Source organism: Ahaetulla prasina, chromosome 3 (assembly GCF_028640845.1).
Source record: "Ahaetulla prasina isolate Xishuangbanna chromosome 3, ASM2864084v1, whole genome shotgun sequence".
In the NCBI taxonomy this organism is placed as follows: Eukaryota; Metazoa; Chordata; class Lepidosauria; order Squamata; family Colubridae; genus Ahaetulla; species Ahaetulla prasina.
The window spans coordinates 184,436,002-184,463,734 of NC_080541.1; the positions used below are offsets into that span (position 1 = coordinate 184,436,002).

The 27,733-nt window shown below is 37.5% G+C and overlaps 1 protein-coding gene across 8 annotated transcripts in view; it reads left to right on the forward strand.

Annotated features, from left to right (window-relative positions):
- The first annotated feature begins 1,475 nt into the window (after positions 1-1,475).
- SCUBE3 (signal peptide, CUB domain and EGF like domain containing 3) overlaps positions 1,476-27,733 on the forward strand; it is a 130,730-nt gene continuing 104,472 nt past the window's right edge. For 4 of the 8 annotated variants that reach the window (XM_058176174.1, XM_058176175.1, XM_058176178.1 and 1 more), the window contains exon 1: positions 1,477-2,163. In XM_058176174.1, coding sequence (XP_058032157.1) covers positions 2,091-2,163 — 73 coding nt within the window. In that variant the 5' untranslated portion in view covers positions 1,477-2,090. Of the gene's footprint in view, positions 2,164-27,733 lie in introns of all 8 variants that reach the window. The other 4 variants (XM_058176176.1, XM_058176177.1, XM_058176181.1 and 1 more) reach the window with 2 other exon arrangements.

Genomic DNA, 27,733 nt, shown 5'->3' on the forward strand with positions numbered 1-27,733 from the left:
AAACAAAGGGAGATTCTTTAGCTGTCTCTACAGAAAGTCCTCCATTTAAGACCACAACTGAGCCCAAAGTTTGTTGCTAAGCAAGATGGTTGTTAAGCAAATTTCCTGTATTTTATGACCTTTCTTGCCATAATTAAGTGAATCATTGCAATTATGTTATTAACAATTTAATATGACTTTCCCATTGACTTTGCTTGTCAGAAAGTTTCAAAACATAACCATAGGACAGGAGTCTCCAACCTTGGTCCCTTTAAGACTTGTGGACTTCAACTCCCAGAGTCCCTCAGCCAGCAAAGCTGGCTGAGAAACTCTGGGAGTTGAAGTCCACAAGTCTTAAAGGGACCAAGGTTGGAGACCCCTGCCATAGGACACTGCAATTGTCATAAATATGAGTCAGTTACCAAGTGTCTAAATTTTGATCAGATGATCATGGAAATGCTGCAGTGGTCTTGACTCGTTAAGTGTGAAAAATGGTCATAACTCACTTTTTTCAGTGTCATTGTAACTTTGAACCGTCTCTAAACAAATTGTATAATGATACTTTTTTCCCCTTAGAGATGAAGTTTCCCTCAAAAATTTTCTCCATAACCTGGGGATAAAATTGTAACCTTGCCTTGAAAAGAGCAATTACCAAGGAGAAAAACTAAAACAAAATAGAGCACCCCTAAAACTAAGAAATGGGCAAGAGGAGGCAACCTATCTGGTTTCCATTTCTGCTTGCCAATACAAGAAGGCAGGAGCAGCAGCCTGTTGACTGAAAGGAGTAACAGGATCAATACCAAAAGATGCAGGCTGATATCTGCTGAAAGGTAATTTCGCCGGATTTTTCGGACATTTCCCCCATTTTATTAAAGCTCCTCTTAGCAGCCGAGCTAGGCCGAACGAGAGGGGCCTCGTGGGCATTCTGCTCATGCTCAGAGACCCACTCACGCATTCACTTAAGGCCAGCGCGTGGAAAGAACGAGGCCAGCATTTTACTTCCTATTTATACTTCCCAGAGCGCGTTTGATTTATGATTTATTTGACAAACAGACCGCTCTTCAGAAGACAGCCAGGGAATAGAAATCCGCTCAGGTCCGGAAAAATGAAGATGATAGAAAAATCGTCAGTGGTTCATTGGGAGACGAGGTTGGTATAACGCTGTAAAAATCCTCGGTGGTTTAGAGAAGGTGTTCCCCCCCCCTTCCTCGTTTCTTTCTTTCCCCCATCCCCCTCCGCCAACAGTGGGAGAGAGAAAGCCCTTTGATCTGCAGTTGCTTTGCTCCTGCGAGTGCGTCCCTTTGCCTTCAGACCAAGCACCAAAAAGTTTTTTGTTTTTTTTAAGTGTTACAGGTCACGGTATCTGCAGGCTGGTTTCTCTCGCTTCTCTCTTTCTCACTCTCTCCCCCTTCCTTCTTAATACTCTTTCTGAACACAATCCCCTTTCTCATGCCCCTCCCCTTTCCTCCTCGCCCGGCAAAGGGGCTGTTGGGTCTGGAACTCGCTCGGGAGTTTGCATTGATCCATTGATTGCACATGGTCTCTTGCCTGACCTCCTTGCTCCCAGGGAAGCGGTCTCCATGGCTACTGGCCCTAGTCCCCCAGTGGCAGACTGTAAATTCCTGCAGGCAGAGCTGAACAGAGCCCGGACGGGTGGGAGGGAGTGAAGAAGGAGCAGGCGAAGCAAAGGCAAATAGAAAGAAAGAGAGCAAAGGAAAAGGGCGTTGCTTGGATGGACCTTTACAGGTCTTCAGCATTGGATCACGGCCCTTAAAAAAAAACAAAAACTGCCGCTCTAAACAAAACCTACAACTGGCTACGTTCCTCCTTGAATAAAAGAGGCAGCTGAAAAGGAGGGCGATCAGGTCCGCTCAAAGATTCCGCGGATTTTCCTCCCTCCCTCCTTCCCTGTGCTAGTAGCATCAGAGGAGACTAGACAAACCCCCGAGCAATTTGGCCATCCTTTCTCCAGTAGCCGCTTTCATACACCGTCGGAAAAACCGTTCCTTTGTTTTGTGGGCTTTTAAAAAAATATATATCTGCGTGCGCCTTCATCAGAGAAAACTTCCCGGTTCTTGGCACCAATATTCTGCACAGACGGATCGGTCGGAATGGGGGCCCTGGAGATCCTTGGATTGTGCCTGGTTCTCTCCTTTGGCAACACTGTGGCTAAAGCTAGTCAAGGTAAGGCGAATCCCAACCCTGCCCCGACCTCCTCCTACCTAGACGGACACTCGTATTTCCCTTCTGTATGCGCGAGCGAGCGCACGCGTAGGCGCGGAACTATTCCTCTAGTTTTTAAATGTTGGGTTTTGGCCGTGAGATTCGTAAACCTGGTGCCCGGCACAAATATATCTTTTAACTGTTGAATGCAAACCTTTCGGTTCAATCTTTCAAAAACTGCTGTTGTTTTTAAAGAAATCTATTCTTCGAATTGCTTTTAAACGTAAGGAGGAAAAAGGAATAGTTATTGGGGGGAGGGTGTATGGATTTTCCTTCCCAGCTAGATATCAGACTGTTGTTATTTGCAACCTCTGCTCGGATTTCTACTTTTTTACAAGGTTGATAGTACTTTTAGAAGCAAATACTTTTAAGATTAAGATGGGGCATAAGACTTGAGGGAATGTTTTTGTGAGGTAAGAGTTCACATGTAATACAACTTCAGATGTTAGGTGCAAAGACTCTTGGCAAAAGTATGTGTTTTAACTTAATTTATCTTGAAACAGCATGGCTGATTTTTATTTAAAATCAGATATGCAAATCCAAACAATTTGTTTAGATACTTTCACTTCCTAAAACAGTAACATGTCATATCTTAATTATACAAAGTGGACAATGTAGGATACAAATGTGTTAAGGAGAATCTTTTAGCTTTATAGTTTGTACTGTTTTCTTTTATAAAGTGGTGAGAGTTTTAAGATTATTTGCTACTTCTTAAGCAGTATCCTTTTAAACAGTTTAGAATCTTTTTTTAAACAATAAAAATGTGCAAAGAGTGTTTTGGTTTTATTTCTTTTTCTTTGCAGGCCCACTAAAAAGGAACTACCTTCTTGTAAAGTTTTATGATTTTAGTTTAGAAAGAAATGCTTAGGTTTTGATTCCAATTAGCTTCAGTGTGTACATTGCTTTCATATTCTTATCATAATATTTATTTATTAAAGCTCTTTGGTTTCAAATTCCATTAAAGCTGTGGCCAGATTTATGTAAAAACAGCATAACAAAATTCCATCCTATAGAAACTTGCGGGATACCTTTGGGAGAGGGGAAGGAACACAGGGCAAGAGTCTTGCAGGTAAAAACATCTTTGTTACATCAGTTTTCAGTAGAGGGCAAGAATGACATTTCTGTGAAATTTTGCAGATCCATTTTAGCTGGAACACTGATTTTTTTTAAAAAAAATACTTAACTCTTATTTTAAAAACATTCCCAACAGTCTCTTTTAATGAAAAATACTTCCTACTGTTTATTCCAGTTCATTATGCTTGGAACAGTCATTTATCATACAAGGCATGTAAATAAAAGTTATTTTGAATACTGATCTTATTAATTTTGGGGGGAGGAAGTTTGGGACAATGATGGGGAGACTGAAGATTTGAAAGCCAAAAAGTTTAAACTTGAGTCCTCATTTCCTGGGTGCTTATGGATGTCATGTAAAGAGTGAACAAATTATCCTGACATCTTGGAAGTTTGACAAACAGGATTAATCTTGAAATATACATTCATGAATAAAAAAGTAAAATGCATATTTAAAATCCAGCCTCTATCATCATCTGAATAACCAACTTCTTCTTAGAAACAGTGCAATAAATATTTAAAAGCAATAACTAGAATAGGTATATTCTATCATTTGAAATTACCATTTTTCCTTACTATATGCATCTGGTATTTTCCATAAACGTTAGGACCACATTTCCTCAAAGTTCGGCAAGCATGTCCAAATGGCTATATAATTTTGAGAAGTTGAGAAAGACTAGTTATGTAAGGATTTGATAGTCTGCATCCATGCAAAATAAATTGCAGAATACTAACCAAGAATTTTTTAGCAAGTGCAATGGGGAAAAAAAAATTCCTAAATCTGCCAAGGCAACAATGAGGTATTCAAAAAACAAATATACTGAAAAACCATAGCTGCCAATTAATAAACCATGATAATGAAACATGTTATGACATCCCAAAAAATTCCAGCCTGAGCAGCAGCTATATGTAAAGCTGAAATCCATCTGATACTGAGGTTTTCCCTTTGCTGTATTCTGTTCTTCCATTTCAACAAAATCTTTTTTGTAAATCCATGCTTGTAATATAGGAGATCTAAAAAATAAGACTATGAAAACAGTAATAAATAAAAACGTAGCTTTCCACTTGGTTTAGATAACTACAGTGAATCTTGTTTTTCTGAAGAGTGAGCAGGTATCATTGATACTACCCTATAACAGCAGGCATGGTATTTTTCACCTACATCTACCCTGTGCAGTATTTAAGGATCAGCAGCTGAAAACTGGAGGGCCAAATCTGGTCTTGCACTGGGTGCTTATTTTTCATGGTGCCTATTTCTGCAGAACCAGAGCAACTTTACAGAAGGAGCAATGTGTACAACCATTTTGTCAAATTTAAAGGATTGTGATAGAGAAATTGTTTACATCCAATTTTCATATTTGCTCTATAGGAAAATTACCAAGTGATTATGCAGTTAAATTGCAACAATCTCAGTCCATCATCCAATAGTATCAGAGCTAAAATCATTATTATTAATGTTTTGAGCCTTAATAAATGTTACCTGCATTTATGTGGTTTTCTACTTATTAAACTACTCTTTGCTCCTATTCATACTTTTTTCCTTCTTTTCAATCGTGTCAAATTCTCAGAGACTGCCTGCAGTTTTCTTGGCAAGGTTTTTCAGAAGTGGTTTGCCATTGCCGCCTCCTTATAGTAGAGAAAAAGTGACTGGTCACAATATCACCCAGTTGGCTTTGTGCCTAAGGCGGGACTAGATCACCCAATTTCTAGCCTGTTGCTTTAGCCACTACATCAAGCTGGCTCTCATTCAAACCTCCATTATGGTTTATTTATTGGAAGCTTAATCTGTAAGACAGCAACAGATTCATCCTCCAGGCCTGTACCAAGAGAAAGCAGGAAGAAAATTAATGACTTGGCCTTAGGGATGTGGCAGACATAATTAATAATACAAATGCATATAAAATCTGGTTTTTATAAATATTCAAAGGAGATGCTAACAAAGTGGTAAACTGCCAGCACATTCTGTTTTTATACAAAGAAACTGCTCTGAATGTGGACTAGTTTGGACATCCACAAATACAGAAAATAAAGTCAGACTAAAGTTAAAGACATAGCCCAGTCATAATCTTGAGTTATGTTTTATTCTTTGTCCCATACTTTATATGTGAACTTGGCCGTTCAGTTAAGTTGCAGTTCTCAAATAAAACCTGATGGATTGTATGCATTGGAGTTCTTGCAGAATAAATTTGGAACCAATCTCTCTGAAGCCAAAGCCTCATCTGGAAATGAGTGCAACACACACGCACATGCACACAGACTTAGAAAAAGAAAAATATATTGTTTTGAGAGTTTCTGCCACTGAGGATTTAACAGAGGTTTTGCTGTTAAGGTTCCATCTCCTACAATCTGAAAATAGATTTTATTTATCCTTTTGGGCAATATTATTTTTCTAACACAACTCTGCTTGTAAGATTTATTACTACCTATAAGCTTCCAATTTGCTCACTATCCATTGTTCAGAAATAACTAATTCAGTTGACATTTTTTAAAAAATCAAGTGTTGATGCATATTAATTCATCCCTTTAATGCTCAATTAAATGCTTTTGGAAACAACTTAGAAAATTGTATGCCTACCTACTTGGTTTAGCTCATAAAAGCAAGATGTATCCCAAGAGAAAAATAAAGCAGTGGCTAGCCCTATTTCAGCCCTAGTCTGTCCTATGTCCTGGATGTTACCCTATAGTAGTTTTTCTTAACCCCAGCTACTTTAAAATGTGTGGACTTCAGTTCCCAGTACATTCAATTTAAAGATGCTGAGGTAGAGAAACATTGTACTATAGCAATAAAGGGGCAGGTAGAAGTGAATTGTTAATTATATAGACCTCTGGAGGGATTATACATCTCCGTTTACTAGGTAATGTCTTTCTACAGTTGTGTTCCATTCCTGACAACTTTATGCACACACCTGTGTAGAATTTTTTGGCAATACTATGGTAGCAGCTTACCATTACCATTTGACAAAGTGACTAAATTAGTGAACCAGCAAAATTCTGTGGATATAGTATATTTGGATTTTAGTAAGTCATTTGACAAAGTAGACCACAACCTACTTCTTGGCAAGTTAGAAAAATGTGGGATAGACAACCTCACCAACAGATGGATTCGTAACTGGCTGACAAACTGCATTCAATGTGTAGTCCTTAATGGAACTACATCTACTGTACATGGAGGGAGGTAAACAGTAGGATACCCCAAGGTTCTGTCTTAAGCACAGTATTCTTCAATAACTTCATAAATGACTTAGAAGGAATAGAATGGGAACTCATCAAATTTGCAGATGACACCAAGTTGGCAGGAATAGCCCACGCCCCAGAAGATAGGCTCAAGTTCCAGAAGGATCTCAACAGATTTGAACACTGGGCCCTATCTAACAAAATGAAATTAAATGGTAACAAAAGTAAAGTTTTATACTTAGATAAGACAAACCAAATGTATAAGTATAGAATAGATGGAACTTGGCTCAATAGCAGTAACTATGAGAGGGATCTTGAGGTCCTAGTGGACAATCACTTTAATATGAGCCAGCAGTGGGTTGCACTCATCAAGATCATGTAAAGTTTTAATTGCTGCTTTATAATGCCTTGATTAGACCACACTTGGAACACGGCATCCGATTTCAGTCACCTCAATATAAAAAAGACTCTTGAAAAAGTGCAGAGAAGCGCCAACAAAAATGATTAGGGGGCTGCAGGCTAAAGCTATGAAGAACAGATGCAGGAATTCGGTAAGTGTAATCTAGTGAAAAGAAGCACTAGGAGGAGACATGATAGCAGTGTTCCAATATTTGAGGAGCTACCATAAAGAAGAGGGGGTCAACCTGTTAAGCACCAGAAGGCAAAACAAAAAGTGGAAACTAATCAAGAAGAGAAGCAACCCAGAATTAAGGGGAAATTTCCTGACAGTAAGAACAATTAACCAGTGGAATGGCTTGCCTTCATAAATTATGGGTAATCTCTCACTGGAGGCTTTTAAGAAGAGATTGGACAACCATTTGTCTGAAATGGTGTAGGGTCTTCTGCTTGTGTAGTGGTCTGGGCTAGAAGACCTCCAAGTTTCTTTCCAATTCTATTATTCTATTCTGTTCTTTTTCATTCTTCCAGGATTTATTTTTTTAATTTTCCAGTCTGGCATACAGTTCTGAGATTTTTCTGGTGATCTCCCATCAATGTAAGTCTGATCTTGCTTAATTTTTTGAGATCAGCTAAGGATACCAAGGTGCTGGCTAGAGACTGTGTAACTCAGGGGTGTCAAACTCAAGGCCCAGGGGCCGGATCAAGCCTGTGGGGTGTTAAGATCTGGCCCACAGAGCCACCCTGGAAACAGCAAAGGACCGGCCTGCAGCGCCTCTGCCAGTGAAAACGGAGCTTAGTGTGGCGCCCCCGACAAGAGTGACATTGAGCTGGCCATGCCCACCCTGGCCACGCCCACTCCCCCCCCCCGAGGTCAAACACAACCCTGATGGGTCCCTCAATGAAATCGAGTTTGACACCGCTGGTCTAACTACTGTACTACCTTGTTCATAATTTTCCTACTTTAGCCTAGGTCCTGTTTTGTATTTGTAAGAATACACACTGATAAATTTGAAAATATGGTTTAATAAAAAGTAGTCTGCATGACACACTAAATTATCTGCAGTCATTAAGAGGAATCTCTCTATTTCCATTTTATTTCCCTTCCATCCTAAATGCCTTTTTATGGTCTTTTTAAGAGCAAACATATCCAACATGGATCAGCTTCAATTTCCAGTTAATACATATTGGAATTTAGTCTCAAATATTTAATAATGCATTGGGACTAAATTCCATTTCCATTGGGTTTATACGCTAAACTAACATTCAGGAACAAAATGTTCAGCTGATACTTCTTATTCTGGTCTAGTTCACTCCAGTTTATTGGTTTACAGTCCCCAGAATTTGTTGCTCACCGGTTTCATATTTTGGGGCTAACCTCAAAAGGCAATCCAGGTTGGAGAAGACTGATTCATTTTTTACATGGCGTTCACACATAAATCTTCCTAATGCAGAACTTTGTGCCAGATGTAATGGCACAAATGAGACCTTAGACATCTAATTAGCCTTAAATACAGATAGAGTGAATACCTTAAGCAAATGATAACTCGTGGTTAAAATAATTAATTTGGCTGTTCAAAATCATAACAGTTTAATGCATTGTGTGTGTCAATGAAGTTAGAAAAACTCAACCTCTCTTTATAAACTGTATCTTCCCAGAGGCAAAGGTGTATAACATGATTATACAATCAATGTTGTAGAGTGTTGATGGGTTTGGCAGATAATGGGCTGGATTCTTTTAAAGTCTGAATCCACCTGCAGGGCTTTAAAATGGGGTGGTGATGATGTTGTGGGGTGTGTACTCTTAAAGAATAATGGTCTTATTCTTTTTTCCCACCTTCTATGAAAACTTCTTCTTTCGTAGTTGCCCTCAAAACCATAGAAGGTGATGCTCTCCTGTAGTCCTAAAATATTAAATATATAACTGAACCATCTCAATATAAACTGAATAAAATAAAATAAAATAAATAATAAAATAAAATAGTAACATAAATAATAATAAAGACTAAAATAAAGAATTGACTGAAGACACTTAACATGCCAGTACTTAAGTTTGACGAAGGTGGTGAGGTTGGGTATCAAAGTAAAAATCTTTTTTATAAAAAGCAACCAAAATTTAAATATTTAAACACCTTGGATCACCCTGTCCTGAGAGCAACCACTGTCTCTTGAGTTACAAGTTATATTGTTTTCAAAAAGGCACTTTAGAGGAAATCTGCATAAGAAAAATCTCCAGAGTAATCTTTGGTTTTAAGGTTGTAAATCTCCTGATGCTTATGATTATGGGTGACAAAGTGTAAGCTTCATATACTGTTGTGTGACCTTTGGCATAGTAGCAGTGGTGGGATTCAGCCAGTTCGTACCACTTCGGGAGAACCGGTGGTTAACTTTGTGAGCAGTTTGGCAAACTGGTTGTTGGAAGAAATCATTAGGATAGAGAACCGGTTGTTAAATTACTTGAATCCCACCACTGCATAGTAGCATCTAAATAAGGAGACTTGTGTATCTCTGCTTTATTTAATGAATGTCAATACTTCAGGGATGACAACTACTCAGGAACAACACCTGAAACAAGGATTTCCATCTTATAAGAAACAAGAAAACTAGCCTATTTGTTTTTGGATGTTGCTGGTTTGCATCCAGGTCCAATTCAAGTATTGGTTATCACCTTTAAAGCCCTTTAGGGCAGCGGCCCCCAACCTTTTGGGCACCAGAGACAAGTTCTGTGCAGAGAGGTTTTTCCGTCAATCAGAGGGGGCATGGTTTCATGTGCTGCCTGCATCCCACGGATGGGGCTTCATTTGTTTGTGCAGCCCGGTTGCTGGCATGTCACGGCCTTGTGCTGGTCCATGGACCGGGGGTTGGGGAGCTCTGCTTTATGGTATGGATCCGTGTTGAGGACCCCTTCAGTCAAGAATTTCCAGTAAGGGTCCAGGAGAAGGGCCTTTTCTTCTGTGGCTCCCACCCTCTAAAACTTCATGCCTCTTGAGGTGAGATCCACCTTCATCCTCTTGATCTTCCAAAACAGCCTCAAAACCTGTCTCTGCTGGTTGGCCTGGTTAGTTGACTTGGAAGGAGATTCCACCCTCACTCTTGTTGTATTCTGGCTTCCAACATATCTAGTCTCTCTTAATTTTAATATTTACTGTTTTAATGTTTTGTACTTTTACTTTTATGATGCTGTAAACTGCCCAAAGTTGTTTGACAGTGAGATGGATGGGATGTAAATTTAAAAAATAAATACAAATTAAAAAAATTCTGGCCCTCCTGGACCTTCCAGAAGATTTTAATAGCATCAATCAAGATATTCTTCTGGATTGGCTTCAGGGTCCTGACTGGAAAGCTCTGTAGTTCTCCTCATTCCTTCGTAGCCAAATCCAATTGATGTTGGTAGAGGAGAGGTTGAGCTCTAGGCTCCTGCAATGTGGAGTGCTTCAGGATTTGACCCTTTCACTCTCCTTTTTAACATCCTCCTGAAACTGCTGGGGAGGTCATTTCTCAGTATGGGATCTGGTATCATCAGTATGCTAATGATACCCAATGATATATCGCCAACCCCCATCAGACAAGTAATGCTCTGGCAGTGCTGGCCAAGGGCCTGGAGATTGTGAGATTTTGGATGGGAAGGAACTGGCTTCAACTCAACCCTGGAAAGATGGAATGGCTTTTTTGGCACCCCCAGGCACAGATGATTCTTCATTTTTGACTCTGGATGGGGTGGAAACTCTGGACTGAGTTGGTGCACAGTTTGGAGGTCCTCCTAGGCTCATAGTTCCTGGTCAAGGAGTACGTGGCAACTGTGGCTAGGGTGGCCTTTGCACAGATTCATCCGGTGTGCCACTTGTGCATTTCTTGGACTGGGAAGTCTTGCTTATGGTCACTCATGCCTTGGTCACCTCCCATATGGATTACTGCAATATGCTCTAAATGGGGCTGTCCTTGAAGATATCTTGGAAGCTACAACTGGTCCAGAATGCAGTGGCATGCACCTTTATGGATGCCCTTAGATTTACCTATCTGAAACTTCTGTTGCATGAGCTGCACTGGCTTCCAATTTCCTTCTGGGTGCAGTTCAAAGTGCTGATTATTACCTTTAAAATCCTATATGGCACAGAGCCAAGTTATTTGGGGAACAGCCTTTTTTAAAGAACTTCTACCCATTCTGCCAGATTATGGGTGTGCTCTCTTAGTCCTGTCCCTTGCCATCTAGGAGCTAGTAAATTTGTGCCTTTTCCTTGGGAGGCTCACCCTATAGAACCCCCTTCCCTTGAAATGCAATAGGCCTCACCCTTCCTAGCCTTCCAAAAAGCACTGAAGATTTGGCTTTTCCCCAAGTGTTGGGATAGGATGAAGTGACTGCATATCATAAGTTTAAGTTGGTGTCAGGTTTTAGTTTTTTATGGTTTTCATAGTTTTCATATTGTTTTAATGTTTTATTACTGATATTATTTTAATTTTTGATTGGGAGTCGCCCAGAGTTTGGTATAAGGCAGGCAGCTATATAAATGTTGTAAATAAATGAAAGAAATACCCCCCCTCAACATCTCTTGCCTACCCGGAGGCATTATAAACTCTTGGCCTCCCTGGGTGTGTAGTCCTTGCTGCCAATCACCAAAGGTTTGCTCACTCTGATCATGGAAAAAACTGTCAGCAGAGTAACTTACAACCAAGCATGGATCTTTCTAAAGATTGAGGTAATGTAAATAAACCTATAGTAGAAATTTAAATTGCAGTAAGGGATTTAATATTGCATATTTCCAAAGCTCAGGGTCTGTTCTGATTAAAATAGATCACAGAAGACAAAGCACACAACACAGTTGTGATGTCAGGAAACTTTATCAAATGCCCTGTTGACTCTCCAAACATTTATACTTACCTGGTCCATGGTGTTTTAGACATGTATTCTTCACAGGATCTTAATGTTAAACCATGTAAGTAGACTTAATGAAAGGATTTTTATGATTGATTGATTATTCATAGGAATGTAAATTTCAGAATAATGCCCTGCATGCTTTTAAAAAGGTTTTTTTTTTGAGAACTAAATATTGTGTTATTTTTATACACTTCAAAGAGATGCCAGACATGTAAGCTTGCCTTCTGATTTATGTATACAAAGCCAGCTATCTCTGAGTAATCACACCCTATACCAGGTTTTCCTTACTCTACATAATTTGCCTAACAAGGAGCAAGGCATGTCCCAACAAAATGTACTTTGACTCAAGTTTTTTTATTTTATTTAGCAGAGTATATGAATGTTGCATGTAAAAAGGATACTTGCGTTCTGGATCTCAAATCCATTCTGTGAAATGGAACAGTGATTATAGGTAATCCTTGGCTTACGACCACAATTGAGCCAAAAATTTATGTTGCTAAATAAGATATTTGTTAACTGGATTTTGCCCCATTTTACAACCTTTCTTGCCACAGTTGTTAAGTGAATCACTGCAGTTGCTAAATTAGTAACATGGTTGTTAAGTGAATCTGTTTTCGCCATTGATTTTCCTTGTTGGAAAGTCACAAAAAGGGATCACATGATGCCAGGACACTGCACCCATCATAAATATAAGTCAGTTGCCAAGCATTTTAATTTTGATTATGTAACCAAGGGGATGCTGAAATGATTGTAAGTGTGAAAACCCATCATAAGTTACTTTTTTCAGTGCCGTTGTAACTTTGAAGAGTCACTAAATGAACTGTTATAAGTCGAGGCCTACCTGTACTGACTGTAGTTTGACAATTCTCTGAATAATTGTTGGCTGCATATTTATCTAATAAATTTATATACCACCAATCTCAGTGTCAAGAGATACAAAAGAAAAAAGAAAAAGAAATACATGGGTTGAACTGACCCCTTTTCTGTCTCTTCCTTTGGTCACAAATCCTTTCCTGATCAACTGAGACTATATTTTGCAATTTATCTAAGCAAATTATGATTTGCATAAATTATCCAATTTGAATGCCAAGCCCGAATTGTGATTTCAAAACAGGGTTTGTTGGTGTATATTTGCTAGTTCAAATATAACATTGAAGTTCATCATAAATGATGGGTCATCTATGAATGTAATTACATGCTTGAATCATTCATTATTTGGATAATTATTTAAATTGGGGTGGACAATTTTTGCAACTAGCAATTATACATTTGGTTAAGGAACAAAACAAAACAATCTTGGAGTTGTAGATATAATAATACAGAAAAAAAGCATAAGTTCAAAATGTTCAGACTGCTTTTTAAGGGATTTTTTAAAAAGAGGTTGACATATTTTAAAATAAGGAAATGCAGGATGTATATATGTGTATATTGTTTTTTCTCTTTAAAAGTTGGATGGAAAACCACTGTCATTTCATTTTGTTTTGTTATTGAATGTACTGGCATGATCAAGTGGGGAAGGGAACTCAACAGACCATGAAAAAGATATTTAATACCACAAGCAAGCCAAGAGTTCTCCCACCCCTAAATGGATCTCATGTATGATTAGGGCTAGTGTGTGTGCTTACATTCAATTCTCTTTAGAAATGTTCTAGATGACAGTTACTATATCCAGATATGGCCACTGCCTTTTTTAAATAGGTTGCACTGAAGGCAGGGTAGTCAATTTTGCCTGTAGGCTTTTTAACTTTAAATGATATGGTGTGCATGACATTTTCTTGGAAATAAAAAAAGTCAAGAAAACAGAACATAGAGGTTGAGCAAAAAGTGAAATCTCTAACAACACATTAAAAATATCATACTAGGGTAATTATGTTGTTGTCGTTCTCTTGCATAGTGTTGCAAGGACACTCTGAACGTTTTGGAAAAGAAGTTTAAAGGATTTTGATTTTATTACAATTATAATGCAGTTATATATACTAAGTGGTGTGGCAAGAGGATGAACTCAATAGACTAAATGTCCCATTCTAACTCTGTTGTCCACCTAATTACAAATACCCGATCTGCTCTTTTGATTATAGGGAATTTTCAGTGGTGGGGCATGTAGAGCCTTGACTAGGTCACTTTGATGTTTTGCATCCATTAAATGCTCTTAAGGAATGTACTGGTTTGCTTGTAACTAAAGGGAAAGAGATGGAAGGAGGAAAAGCCAAATTACCATAGTTTGGTTGACAGGGTTTGTTTTCAGATGGATTGAGGAAAAGGATAATCTTAGCCTAACATTTTATACAGATTGCCATGCAATGGCCTTCACTTTTTACCAAGTCTCTTGTTGTAAATTAATATTAATGACACATTGGGATGCCAGGAATACTGATAATAGAAAAATATTAGAATGTGCAGAAATGGATAGATTAACACGTAAAATTAAGGAGAAGGATTTGTTTTATTAATTGCTAACTGGCAGAAACAGAATTTAGAAATTTAAAAGCATAAGAGAATGATTAATTACATAAGGAAGGTTGACTAAAATGGATAAGCCAATACTATTTTATTATGTGATCATTATTAATGTTATGAATATTATTGTTATTATTTCTTAAAATTAACTGTACTCAGACAACACTCTGTTTATGTAGACATTGAATATTTTATGTTAAATAAAAATCTTTTAAAACTTTAAAAAAAAAAAGAACATAGAAAAGGGGTAAAATTGGAAAAGGGTCTAAGATGGGCTCTGTAGAGAAGGTGCACCAAATGTCAATATCAGACTGGTGTCCCATATTTATTGTATGCTGTAAATACATCTAATTTCCCCCCCTCCTTTACGAATTTTCTATGGGAAGAAAAGGGAAATGGAAAAAAATGGTAGAAGAGCACATGTTAGACAATGTTGCTGGATTCTCTCCGAAAATAAATTTCAATTGCATGCTGCAAATTTAAGCTCTTACCTTTAAACAGAATCTCAGAAATCAACGTTCGAACCAAAATGCATATTGGCTGAGCTGAGGACATCTCAAATGTCTCCCTCCCTTCCAGTAACCTTTAACTTTAAAATTAAAATTAATTTTAAAAATTAAAAATTAAAATTAATATTAACAACAGAGTTGTTAATGCTTGGAACACAATACCTGACTCTGTGGTCTCTTCTCAAAATCCCCAAAGCTTTAACCAAAAACTGTCTACTATTGACCTCACCCCATTCCTAAGAGTTCTGTAAGGGGCGTGCATAAGAGCACAAACGTGCCTACCATTCCTGTCCTATTGTTTCCTTTCATTATATCCAATTAATATAGTTATTACATACTTACGCTTACATATATGCTTATATATTATATAGTTACTTTCATGCTTATGCTTATATATACTGTTGTGACTAAATAAATAAATAAATAAATAAACCTGTTATTTCGTCTCTGGAAATAGAACAAGAACTTCTGTACTTCTTACCCCTTCTCTCATTATCTCCCAGACAGAGCTACTACCTGCTATCTTATGATCGGATTAGTTAAATGGATACAAAATTCCTTTTTTTCCTCCTCGCTTGCGATTCAGCCAAAAATAAAATATTACAGTATCTGAGGCAGTTAGTACAATTGACTTTTCTTAAAGATTTATATGTTTTAAAGCTTTATTTGGGTTCCAGTTGAAGCACTGACAGAAGCTACATACAGATATTCCTAAATACTTATATTAGTGGTTTGTAAAGATTCAGAGTTGAAGAGCAAAATGTAATTCATAGCAATACCTGCAGGAATATCAAACAGTTTCTTTTTAAAATTGAATTTCTGGACAGCCCTAACCTCCATGTGCTTGCTAATGTTTGTTATGTAAGAAAACCAATGCGTGAATTTTAGAAGAACGAAGAAAGCTATGAATTGTTTTGGACTGGTTTATATTTTTATTTCGACAGCCCAGTTAGTATCAATAGTTTCAATCCTTTTTTTGTCTCAATTATTAACTGGTCTTTTAAATTTAAATTTAAATTTAAAACTGAATGATTAAATAGCTGAATAACTGAATGATTAAATAGCTGAAACTGTAGAGTGTGAATTTCATTCTACAGCAATTTAAGATGACAAATATTCTGCAATCTGTCCTAAATTCACTTTGGGATTGGCCAATAAGCCTAATAAATTTATTGTGCTCTGATATCAACAGGATGGCAATCTATCCTCTAGATAAGCTAACTTTTTAATTGATGAGAAATACATTATTTCATTTAATTACAGAAATATTTTTATTAGTCTATAATTTTATATTTTAGATGATCTACTAATTGGAATAATCTGATCTGTAAAATGGGATATAAATCTGAGAAATAAGGCTATCTATCTATCTATCTATCTATCTATCTATCTATCTATCTATCTATCTATCTATCTATCTATCTCCACCAAAATTAAAAACAATCTCTATAAGTCTTGCCTATTGAATAAACATGGAGTCCTGTCTTTGTGTCCTGCCTCCTTGTATAGTTGTAATTACTGTTGGATCTTATGGGAAGAAAATGAATACAGCACAGAAGGATTTATATGATGTTTCAGAATGTGCCTAATCTGCAGTATTGTATTATTGCTTGGTTGTCTAGTACATTTGTTTGTACTGTGGATCTGCTCAGTAGTATTTATATATTACAAGTTTTTTTCTAGGCCTTCTCCTTTAAAAATTTCTCTCAATGTTAGATTAATTTTTCCTTTGGACTGCGCTTTTCCTGTTCCAGTTTATTTATTCTCCTTTAACCACCAGTCCCAACTGCTTTTCACAGTTTCCTCTTTTGCCAACTATATTTATGCAACTGTGGACATCTTACTAAGATCCAGCCTGAACACAACCCAACTAACTACAATCCTTGTTCTTGAAACTGTGAAAATCCCCAAAGGGATGCTTCCCAATCCCTTTTAAAGTGAGTTTTGCAAATATATAGGCCAAGACTGATGCACTGTAATTTTATTTACTTGGTTTTACTCTTCTTTGCCTGTTTTTTAAATTCCTAGTTCTGTTCCTATTGGGATAAGTGGATGTTTAAAGTACACATAGTTCTAGAGAATCTCTGTCCAAGAGTTGGATTTTCCAAAGACAGTCAAGTTAAGAAAAAGTATATCTCTGTTTGTGTGTGAAAGAAAGGAGGGGGGGCCTCATTTACTCACAATGAGTTTTTCCCCAGAAATGAATGTTACATTAACAAGACAACTGTAGCCATGTCATATACATTCACAAAACTTTGACTTGTCCTTCCCAATAACTTTAAGTTTGTTTAAGACAGTATTTCTCAAACCTTGTCAAGCTTTAAGATGTGTGGATTTCAATTCCCACACATGCTGGCTTGGGAATTCTAGGAATTGACGTCTTAGACTACCAAGGTTGCAGCAACATGGCAGGATTCATCAGTATTAGTCACCAATCATCGTCTCTCTTATGTCAGCCATTTTGATTTCCTCCCAGTATTCTGGACTTTCTCTACATCGACCTTCTGACACTGTGGGAAATTACAACACTGATTACAAGTTGCTGTAGGCTTTCATTGCTGACATCAGTCACTTGATTACAAACTGCCCTACAGAGAACTTACTGCTGAGAATGTTGTTAGGTAATGCATTTGCATAGGAGACCTCCTGCCAGACATGAAGCTGATTCTCCAACATGAAAACTTTTTTATTAAAAAAAAGAAAAGAAAGTTGCAATTTTTCACTTCTTTAATATACTTGAACAAATAACTTCATACACATGCTGAAATGCATGCATATAATATATATGTAGATAATTGGCTATTTATAGAAGAGAATATTTGTAGTACAGGGTTTAACTGTGGGGTGGGGTCCTTGGTGTTTTCTGAGCTTGGTTGTTTGCTTGCAGATGTTTCATTACCCCATTAGGTAATATTATCAGTTACCTGATGCAGTTATCTTGTTGAGTAATGAACTTCTGCGAGAAAACAACCAAGCTCAGAAAACACCAAGAACCCCACAATGGGCTATCTATTTTGATATATTTTACGTCACTACAGGATAAAATGCAATTTATCCTTTCACTAGCTGAATACCTGTGTTCCGCTATGAAACTATGTGATCGGGCTTGATAAATCAACACTTACAGCTTGAAAATTAATGTGTAGCTACAATTGGCCTCTCCTCTCCCCTTCTCTCCCTCAGCCTTGCCCCACAGAAGCCTCCCCTATCCTACCCCCTTCTCTCCCTTAGGTTTACTTCCTGTCAGCTGAACCCACCAGTGGCTGTCCTCACCCCTCACCCTCCCTTCCCAGTCACTCCTCGCCTGGCAAGGGAAGGGGAGGGGGGATGGAGATTCGCTCCATATTGCAGAGCGGGAGCGAAGCTTCATCTTTTGCTGGATCTCGTGTGCGTTTCTTCCGGCCCTTATTGGTGCTCCTGCACCTCAGTCTCTCGGGGAGACGCTTGACTTCCTCTCAGCCCCAAGACACTGGCTGGCCCATGAGATGACAGAGAGAAAGAGAATGAAAAAGAGACAGAGAAAGACAGAGAGAAAATGAGAGAGAGAATGAAAAAGGGCCTCTTGTGGCTCAACAGACTAATGCAGTTATTAACACAGCTGCCTGCAATTACTGCAGGTTCTAATCCCACCAGGCCCAAGGTTGACTCAGCCTTCCATCCTTTATAAGGTAGGTAAAATGAGGACCCAGATTGTTGGGGGCAATAAGTTGACTTTGTATATAAATATACAAATAGGATGAAGACTATTGCTAACATAGTGTAAGCCGCCCTGAGTCTTCGGAGAAGGGTGGGATATAAATGCGAATTAAAAAAAAAAAAGAGGGAGAGGAGGGATGAGACAGAAAGAAAGAAGGAGAGAAAGAAAGAGGGGGGAGAAAGAGAGAGAAAAAGAAAATGAAAGAGAGAAAGAGACAGAATGAAAGAGAGAGAGAGAATGAGAGAGAATCAGATTGAGAGAATGAGAGAGAGACAGAATGAAAGAGAGAATGAAAGAGAGAATGAGAGAGAGACAGAGAATGAAAGAAAAAGAGACAGAATGAAAGAGAATGAGAGAGAAATAGAAAGAAAGACAGAATAAGAGAGAAAGAGACAGAATGAGAGAATGAGAAAGAAAAAGACAATGAGAAAGAGAGAGAGAATCAGAGAGAGAATGAGAGAAAGAGATAGAATGAAAGAGAGAAAAAGAGAAAAAGACAGAATGAAAGAGAGAGAGAATAAGATAGAGAAAGAAAGAAAGAGAGGGAATCAGAGAGAGAATGAGTGGGAGAGAGAGAAAGAGAGAATGAGACAGAAAGAGTGGGGGAGAGAGAGAGAGGAGGGAGAGTGCCTGAAGGACTCCATCTCATCACTGGGAGTCCAGGCGCTTCAGCAAGCGGCACGCTGGATTCGTATTAGTGGTCCGTGGGATTTAAAATTATGAAGTTGGTGGTCCCTGAGGTCCAAAAGGTTGGGGACTCCTGCTCTAACATACCCCTAAAAACCCCTAAATAATTTAAAAAATAGATTATACATTATTTTTGGCGATTTATTTTAATTTTGCCATAATGGTTACAAAGAAATTAAAACTCCTATTTGCTTTCTTTCTAGCTAGTGTCTGTAGATTCCATAAGTATTGAAATGGCATAATGCTGCCTGGCCTTAGTGGCCTTTCAGAAGAGAGAAAAATATTGCTCAAGAGTTATATTATGTATTGTAAATGGATGTACTACTAATGATTAAGATCTGATACTTCCCAAATTTCTGCTTTTGCTGAATTACTGTACCTTTTAAATATGAAGTACTGTAAATATGTCTGGCAAGTTTCACTCTTCTGTCTGCAATGGCATCAAGTTTCTTCTTTCCCAAAGCTGTGATTCTCACCACTAAGATATATTCAGTGCGAGTGTTGATTTGCTGGGGGACAAGATGCTACTGTTGATATTAAGTCCCTTGCCAAAATCTGTAGAAGCTCAAATCTATCTTAGACCAGAAAGTGGAGCCTGTGGCTATGTGGCCAGAATAAAGTGCTTTGAAGAGGAAGGAAAAGGTTAGAGGGTGCTGCACATCCTGCTGGGACTGTTTAGTATTTAACTTATGAACCTTCAGCCATAGCCTTATTCATGTGTTGCTGGTGTAATAACTCCAAGAGCCTGGAGCCTCTCCCATTTAGTGGCAGGCTGTCTATGAGCCCCTAGTTTAATTTAGAAAAATGTGGTCACTGAGTTTTCTGTATAGTCTTGTTTGGAAAGCCTGATTCTATTCCCAGGGATAAGAAAATATGACTCAGTGCAGAATTTATTTTCTTGTGGGCTGCTGCCAGTTTTCTCTTTTATTCACCCACATCTTAACTAATAAAAAGTCAGTACTAGTATGTATAATGTATATACATATATACATTTCATGAATATAGCTCACGGAAGGAAACACTACAGCTTACATGATATTTGTTTAGATGCAAGCACACTTCCTTGAAGAATCTGGCATTCATAAACAAAGCTAGTGAGTGCTGATAGTTGAAAAACTAGTTAGCATCCACCCACAGAAATGCTTTCTGGTTGGTGTATATTTGAAAGTTATCTTATATACAAGCACTAATGTAGAAGGGACGCCATGCACCTTGGGATTTAATAAAATATATGGAGCAGAGTATCTCAAATTATTCTGTTAATATATATTTAAAATATAAAATCAATTTTTGCAAAGCTTATTTCATTAAGCTTGCAGAAAAATTCACTTATTTGCTATTAAGTACTTTTTGATTACCTCTTCTCTTCTTAAAAATATTGTTTTAATAGCCTTTAAAAAGCAAAAAAGAAAATGAAACTAACTAAAGGAAAACTAGAAAGATCAGATTTCAAAATCGGTTGGTATTGTAGAGGTCAGCCTTCAAAGACTGCGATCTCTTCAAAGTACAAAAGAAGAGATAAGTCTACTGGTATTAATCCCAAGGGACTCTGTGAAAAAAAAAGGTGTTGCTGACAAGTCTAGGATAAAAGAGAAGAAAAAATGTTTTTGTTTTTTTTTTGTTTACATTTATACCCCGCCCTTCTCCGAAGACTCAGGGCGGCTTACAATGTATAAGGCAATAGTCTCATTCTATTTGTATATTTTTTACAAAGTCAACTTATTGCCCCCCCAACAATCTGGGTCCTCATTTTACCTACCTTATAAAGGGTGGAAGGCTGAGTCAACCTTGGGCCGGGCTCGAACCTGCAGTAATTGCAGGCTCTGTGTTCTAATAACAGGCTTCTCTACTGCCTGAGCTATCCCGGCCCAAATGGATGCTCTGATTGTCCAGATTTAACTAAACTGCTTCAATAGGAGAACATTTGCCCAGTGATGACTGACAACCACAAATCTTATGTTGAGGTACATGTTCCACTCCAGTGTCTGTATATTCAGGAACCACTAATTGTATGGATTCGTTTTACAGCTTATTGTATATAGGAACAGAACCGCCAAATAATTATTGCTTCTTTGGCCATAATTATTTGTTTTGACCAACAGGACGATCTTCCATTTTCCTTCTGTAAATTCCTGTATTTTTAAAAGCTGCATGATAAGCAAAAATTCCATAGGATAATGTGCTTTGGAAATCATGACAAGATAAATATTCTACTATTGAAAGACAATTTCATCGTTCAACATGAGGGAGATAAAATATAGTTTAATTTTGATATTCATCAAGGCTTTGGTTGTATGTGTGTATGTTTGAATGTAAGTACGTATTGTATAAACATTTATACAGTGTATTCATATTTGTTACTTTACATTAACCACAACCCTGGGTAACTGACACACCCCTGGTCATCAGTCAAGAATTACAGTATGGCCCAAACCACTGGAGATATGAGAAGATTTACTAAGAGAGGAAAACAGAAACCAGCTTTTTGTTGAAATGCTTCTTTACTCTATGACACTGTCATGTACACAGATGATGTTCCCAGGCATTAGTCTCCTACAGTTTGTTATTTAGTCTAATACATGAACATATTCCCATCTTAAAACGGTCCCCTGAAATTTTTCAAATAACAGCTGACACAGACAAGCTCCCTTTTTACACTGCATTGACTTCAATCTGAAGTCAAACCAAGGTGCTGAAAAAAATGGTTTTAGTTTTGGATGATGATCAAAGTACTATGGATTTTCCTCCAACAATTAAGTCTGACTTCAGCAGACTGTACATCTTAGCATTATGAATCTTGGCAGTGCCCAGTGCCATCATATGCCAACTGAGCATTCTAGTCATGTTATTTGATCAAATTATCTGTGTGCAATGTAGCTTAACCACTACATCAGAAAATGGATGTTTTCCCATGTCTGTTATGTAAAAAAGCACTTTCTTTTGCCTAAATCTTCCAACTTCATTAGGTGATGATCCTTAGCATGGAATTTATCTTCCTCATAGATACTGCATATTAAGTTGACTCCTCTGTGACCCTAATCTTTTTTTGTGATTAGTTACAGACAGTTCTGAATTCATCAGTATATATGCAGAGTTAAAGTGTTTTCTGCCCTCCTATGCAAGTAAAGATTCCACTTCTTACTTCCTTCCATTTAGAAAATTATTCATTTCTTGAAAATCCAAGTATACAGTGTTGAAGGAATTATCTTTCTATGCATGCCTGTGTCACTCCCAGTGAATTATAAAAATTGGTGAGGGTATTTTCCTTCGTGAAATCCATGTTGATTTTATGTTGGTAAGCTTTATTTCTTTATATGTCTAAGTATTGCCTTTTTTATTACCTTTTATATTAGTTTGACTGAAACAGAAATTATATTGAGTCACCTATATCAATTTACATCAATCTTTTTTTTGTTTTGTTTTGTTTACATTTATACCCCGCCCTTCTCCGAAGACTCAGGGCGGCTTACAGTGTATAAGGCAATAGTCTCATTCTATTTGTATATTTTTACAAAGTCAACTTATTGCCCCCCCAACAATCTGGGTCCTCATTTTACCTACCTTATAAAGGATGGAAGGCTGAGTCAACCTTGGGCCGGGCTCGAACCTGCAGTAATTGCAGGCTACTGTGTTCTTAATAACAGGCTTTACCAGCGTGAGCTAAACCGGCCCCTACATCGCCTACATCAATCTCTCCTAGATCTTTTTTTTTTTAAAGTCCCATTATTTATTTTTGAGTCTTCTGGTACTGCGGTGGATCTGAGTGACAAGTTGCATGTTTTTGCTAGGTAATTTTTGCTCAAAATTTCATATTTGAGTCATAAAAGAACTCTTGAATGTTTGCCACTAGGACACAGTGATTTGTTAACGGTGTGATTTTTCAAGTTGTCCTAGAATATCTTCTCTTCTCACCTTAATTTTGGTTTTTTGCTTCCCAGAAGCATCAAGATTTGAGATCATCTTGTTTAATAAACCAAGACAATTGTATTGGAATTTGGAACAGTGTCGTGCATTGGATGAAAAGTAATGAGGTCTCCTCATTACTTTTTGAATTCTGATTGCTCCATATTGTTTCCTTGTCAATGCAATAGAAATGATTTGCCATCACTACTTTCTGGAATTTTTTGTTTGTTTGTTGCCAGTTTAGGCAACATCCTTGCTCAGCTACTACAATCAGGCAAGATTAGTTGGGCGATGCCATTTGTGTCAAGTAATGTCTAATAATATACCTGCAGCTGACATCTCTATTAATTCTCATGTCCCTACTCACCTTGGGTTTTGTTTTGTTTGCTTGACCAGTCATTCAAATACCCACTGGGAGCAAATAGAAGACTCTTTGGTTTTAAACCCACACTGCAAGCTGCAGAAAGTGAATTTATAAGAACCGAGCCATAGCAGCAGATAAAATCCTGACACCTATGAACCTTGTTCGTCTCCCCTCTTCTCCTTCATTCCAAATATCAATCATAAGTACCAGCACAGAGCCAGAAAAATTGGGTTACATTTTTACACACTGTTGTTTAATTGATTGGCATTGACAATGACTTGGGTATTGAAAAGAGAAAGATGCAATCTTGGGGTTCCATATCAAGAAATTGAGGTGTTATAGGATGTTTTGGCAGTTGGTGAATATTATTTTGTAATTCATGTATGCCATAAGGAAGGCAAGCATTATTGTACAAACTGTTAAAACTATGTAAGATTATTGTCTAGCAAGATTCACTATGAATTTCAACGCTGCTAGAAATCTTTGGCAATCAGGGAAGAATATATAGTGTGCTTTGGATAGGAGATGCTTATTTTGTTTTTCTCCTACAATTATTTCATTTCTGGGACTTCATTTCTAAATTTATTTGTAGTTGGCATTGAGTAATTTAGATTTGCCAGCCTCTGTTAAAATGTTTTATGATGTGTGAGCATAGAATAGTCCTTGAAATAAACACTACCTTCCCTTTGTTTCAAAGTTGTAGCTGCTAAAAGTGTTCCATCTGATCATACTGTACATGTGGGCTTCTTCTTGTGCCATATCCGTCATTGGATGTTGGCGATCATGTTGGCGATCCTATTTTTATCAACAGCTGCACAAAAAAGTGCTGCTGAGTTTTGTCCAAATCAGTCTTATAGATTTTGAAGTCATGATGTTCTTCTTCTGCCTGGACCTTGTTTGCCTTCAATCTTTTCCTGGAGGATTAAGTGAAGTATTTTTCCGGGTGACGCATCACATGTCCAAAATATTCTAACTTTCGCTTTTTAATGGTTTTGATTGTTTCCCTTGGCTTTCCCAGGTGGCTTATTACCTCCTCATTTCTAATTTTGTTAACTCAGCTTATACATAACAGCCACCTGTAAATCCACATTTCAAATGCTTCTAGTCTCTTAGAATGGCTTTCTGTCAGACACCAAAACTCTACTCCGTAGAGCAGGATAGAAAAGATGTAACATCTGAGAAGCCTGATTTTCAATCTTAGACTTATGTTGTGACTGCCAAAGACCTTTTTGATTTTGAAGAACGTTGTTCGAGCTTTCTCTATCCTTGTCTTTGCTTCAGTGGTCATGTCCCAGCTTCCATGTAAATTAGAACATGTGGACTAGGGACATGATAATAATTATTAATGCATTACAGTTACTAAGCAAGAAATCATTTAGAATTGCTTAGGGTTTATATAAGTATTTACTGCAAAGGTTTCTGACTACAGTTCTCAATATGATTTTGACCAACAATTTGAACAACCGTTCAGTTCAGTTCGGACTGATCTGGAGGACATTTAATTTGATTCAATCTAAAATTCAATCTTTGAACCTGTCATCAACTATAGTTTAAAATCATAACAGAACTGGATAAAGTTTTGAGGCATAAGCAGTCTTCCTGAGGGAATAAAGACTGTTAAATTCCTGAGAAATAAGTGAAACATTTTGAATGCCTTTATGTCTATTTTTTTAAACTTTACCACCATTCTTTTTTCTTAGATGATTTAACTAATATGTGGATACAGCTGGCTCTTTTCTGTTAAATATTTTTAAGAAACCTGTGTGAACAGTAATTGGAATTTTTAAAGCAGGAAGAGCCTTTCAGTAGGGTTGGAAAAACTTGATTTGAGGGCTCAATTTCAGTAGTGATTGAGCCAAAATTGAAAATAAGGAGGATCAAAAGCAAATAGACTATTTCCTGTCCCTTTTTCATTCATTCATTTGTTTTTCATTTTTTAAAATTTGAATTTATATCCCGCCCTTCTCCGAAGACTCATTCATCTCTCTCTTATTAATTTCTCTTTCACTACGTTCTTTCCCAAAAACAGATATCGCCATTCATATGAGCATAAATATAAGGTGACACACAGAGATCAGATAACTCATGTGGCCTATAGTTTGCCTACATATACTTTATAGCAGGGGTCCCTAATCCCTGGTCCATGGACCGGTACCGGCCCATGTCCTGTTAGGAACTGGGCTATGCAAGTGACAGATGAGTGAGCAAAGCTCCATCTGTGTATGTGCAGATTCTAGGTTGTATGCAAAACCACCACACCCGCTCTCTGGAAGACATTTTTTCTCCCAAAACTGGTCTCTGGTGCCAAAAAGGTTGGGGACCATTTACAGGATGTTTTCAAAAGTGGATTCATTACATGAATTTGGAAGGAACAATTTTGAATTGTAGAATTATTGGACAAAAAGTTACAGTGGGCCACAGAAAACAGGGCAGTTTTGAACCTTGGGGATTCTCCTGAATTCATGGCTTCTATTAAAATAACAACTGGAGGCCATGGCAACCTTTGCACAGCTAGTTAATTGCTGGCCTTTCTTGACCAAGAAACGGTGACTCATGTCATAATTACCATGCAATTAGAGATATTATTACTGTAATGCAATTATATGGGATTGCTTTTTAGATAAATTGGAAATACCAGTAAATACAAATTTTTGCTAACTGTTACATGTAGGCTTAGTAACATGTTTCTGTGATTGGACCACAATTTCTTTTCAAAAGTTTTGTCTCCTGAAAAGCAAAATATATTTTCAGAATCACTGTATTATGCAAGAATCTTGAGAAATATGAAATTAACTTTCAGTGACTATAATATATCCAAATGCATAATGTTTCCAATATGCTGCATGAGTTCAACAAGGCTAAAAGGGTTTTGCTGCTGATTTTTGTTTGTATTCAGTGTCAGATGCATCTTGCTGCAGCGTCAGCCAGCAATGATAGATTCCAGTTGTCCTGGTACCATTTTTCTATTGTGGCAATGACCTGGTTACATGGTCTTGTATGCTCTAAGATGTTTGTCAAGCAGCCAATGTAATTTGGTGCTGTGTAATTGCCAAGAAAATTCTAAGCAACATCCTTGGATGCTTTTCAGGTGATTTCCTCTGGCCCACTAACAGATCTTCAAACCACTCATCATTGATGATGTATCTGATCCGTGGACCAACAAGAATGCTTTCCTTAATCTTGGCATCAGTTATTCTTGGAAACATCTGTCTCAAATAATGAAAATCTTCAACTTCCTTGTTCATTGCTTTCACTAAATTTTTCATCAGTCCTAATTTTATATGACATGGAAGCAAAAACACCTTTGTCAGGTCAACAAGTGGTTCATGTGCCACATTTTTTTGCCCTGGAACCAAGGGTAGAGTAGCCATTTCTTTTTAATATACTGTAATTCTCCTGCATGACAGTCCTACCTGCATATGTAACAACAATACTTGATATATCTGAGCTGCATTCCGAGTAGCAGAGCCACTACGCTCTGCAGATGTTCCAGTTGTATTTGGTATACTGGATGTGCTTCAACTACAGTTCTATGTTTTCATGTGTGCAGCATAGCCAACAAGTATTGAAAGGTATATACATTACCATTGTGTAAAAATAGACAATTTCTATAAAAAGATATTTGATAGGTTAAATTATTTTCATGATTATAAGATACACCCAAAAATGTTCAGGAAGCAAAACCTTTGTTGTTCATTACTACCGTGTTTTCCCGAAAAGAAGACCCTGTCTTATATTTTTTTGAATCCTGAAATAAGTGCTTGACCTTATTGCCATGCGCTCAAAAGCTTGATTGGGCTTATTATCAGGGGATGTCTTATTTTGGGGGAAACAGGGTAGAATCTAGTTCAAACAGTTGCTGCTGAACTATAAAGATCTACATGGCTCAGCCTCAATGTGCTTGCAATGCTACTGTCTAAATTAGATACTGCGTTTGTTCATCTTGGGAGAAGATGCTGAGACATCGCCCCACATGAAGTCTTGATGGCTGACCCTACACTGTGGAGTGGCATTTTGAAGTTTGTGGAGTCCCCCAACCTGTTAGCTTTTCAGAAGTTCATGAAGACAATTATTTTTCAGTGAATATTTGGTGATTAATGGCAGACAAGCTGGATATTTTAATAGGATCTATTTTTGTAGATGTAAATAAATTTAGAGATGACCTTGGGATGAAATACCACTAAGGAGAGACTAGGAGAAAGTGTTGCATAATTGTAGAAGTAAGCATGAGAAAGCAACTTAGAATGGCAGTGCCTTGATTGTGTTAGTATAAAAGGAGACAAACAAAATTAGACAGGCTTGTATGATTATACGGTACAACAACAATAAATACATTCCTGGGGTCCATTGTATGTGTGGGGTCCATTTCGTGACCTATCTTGAAAGCTTACAGTAAGATT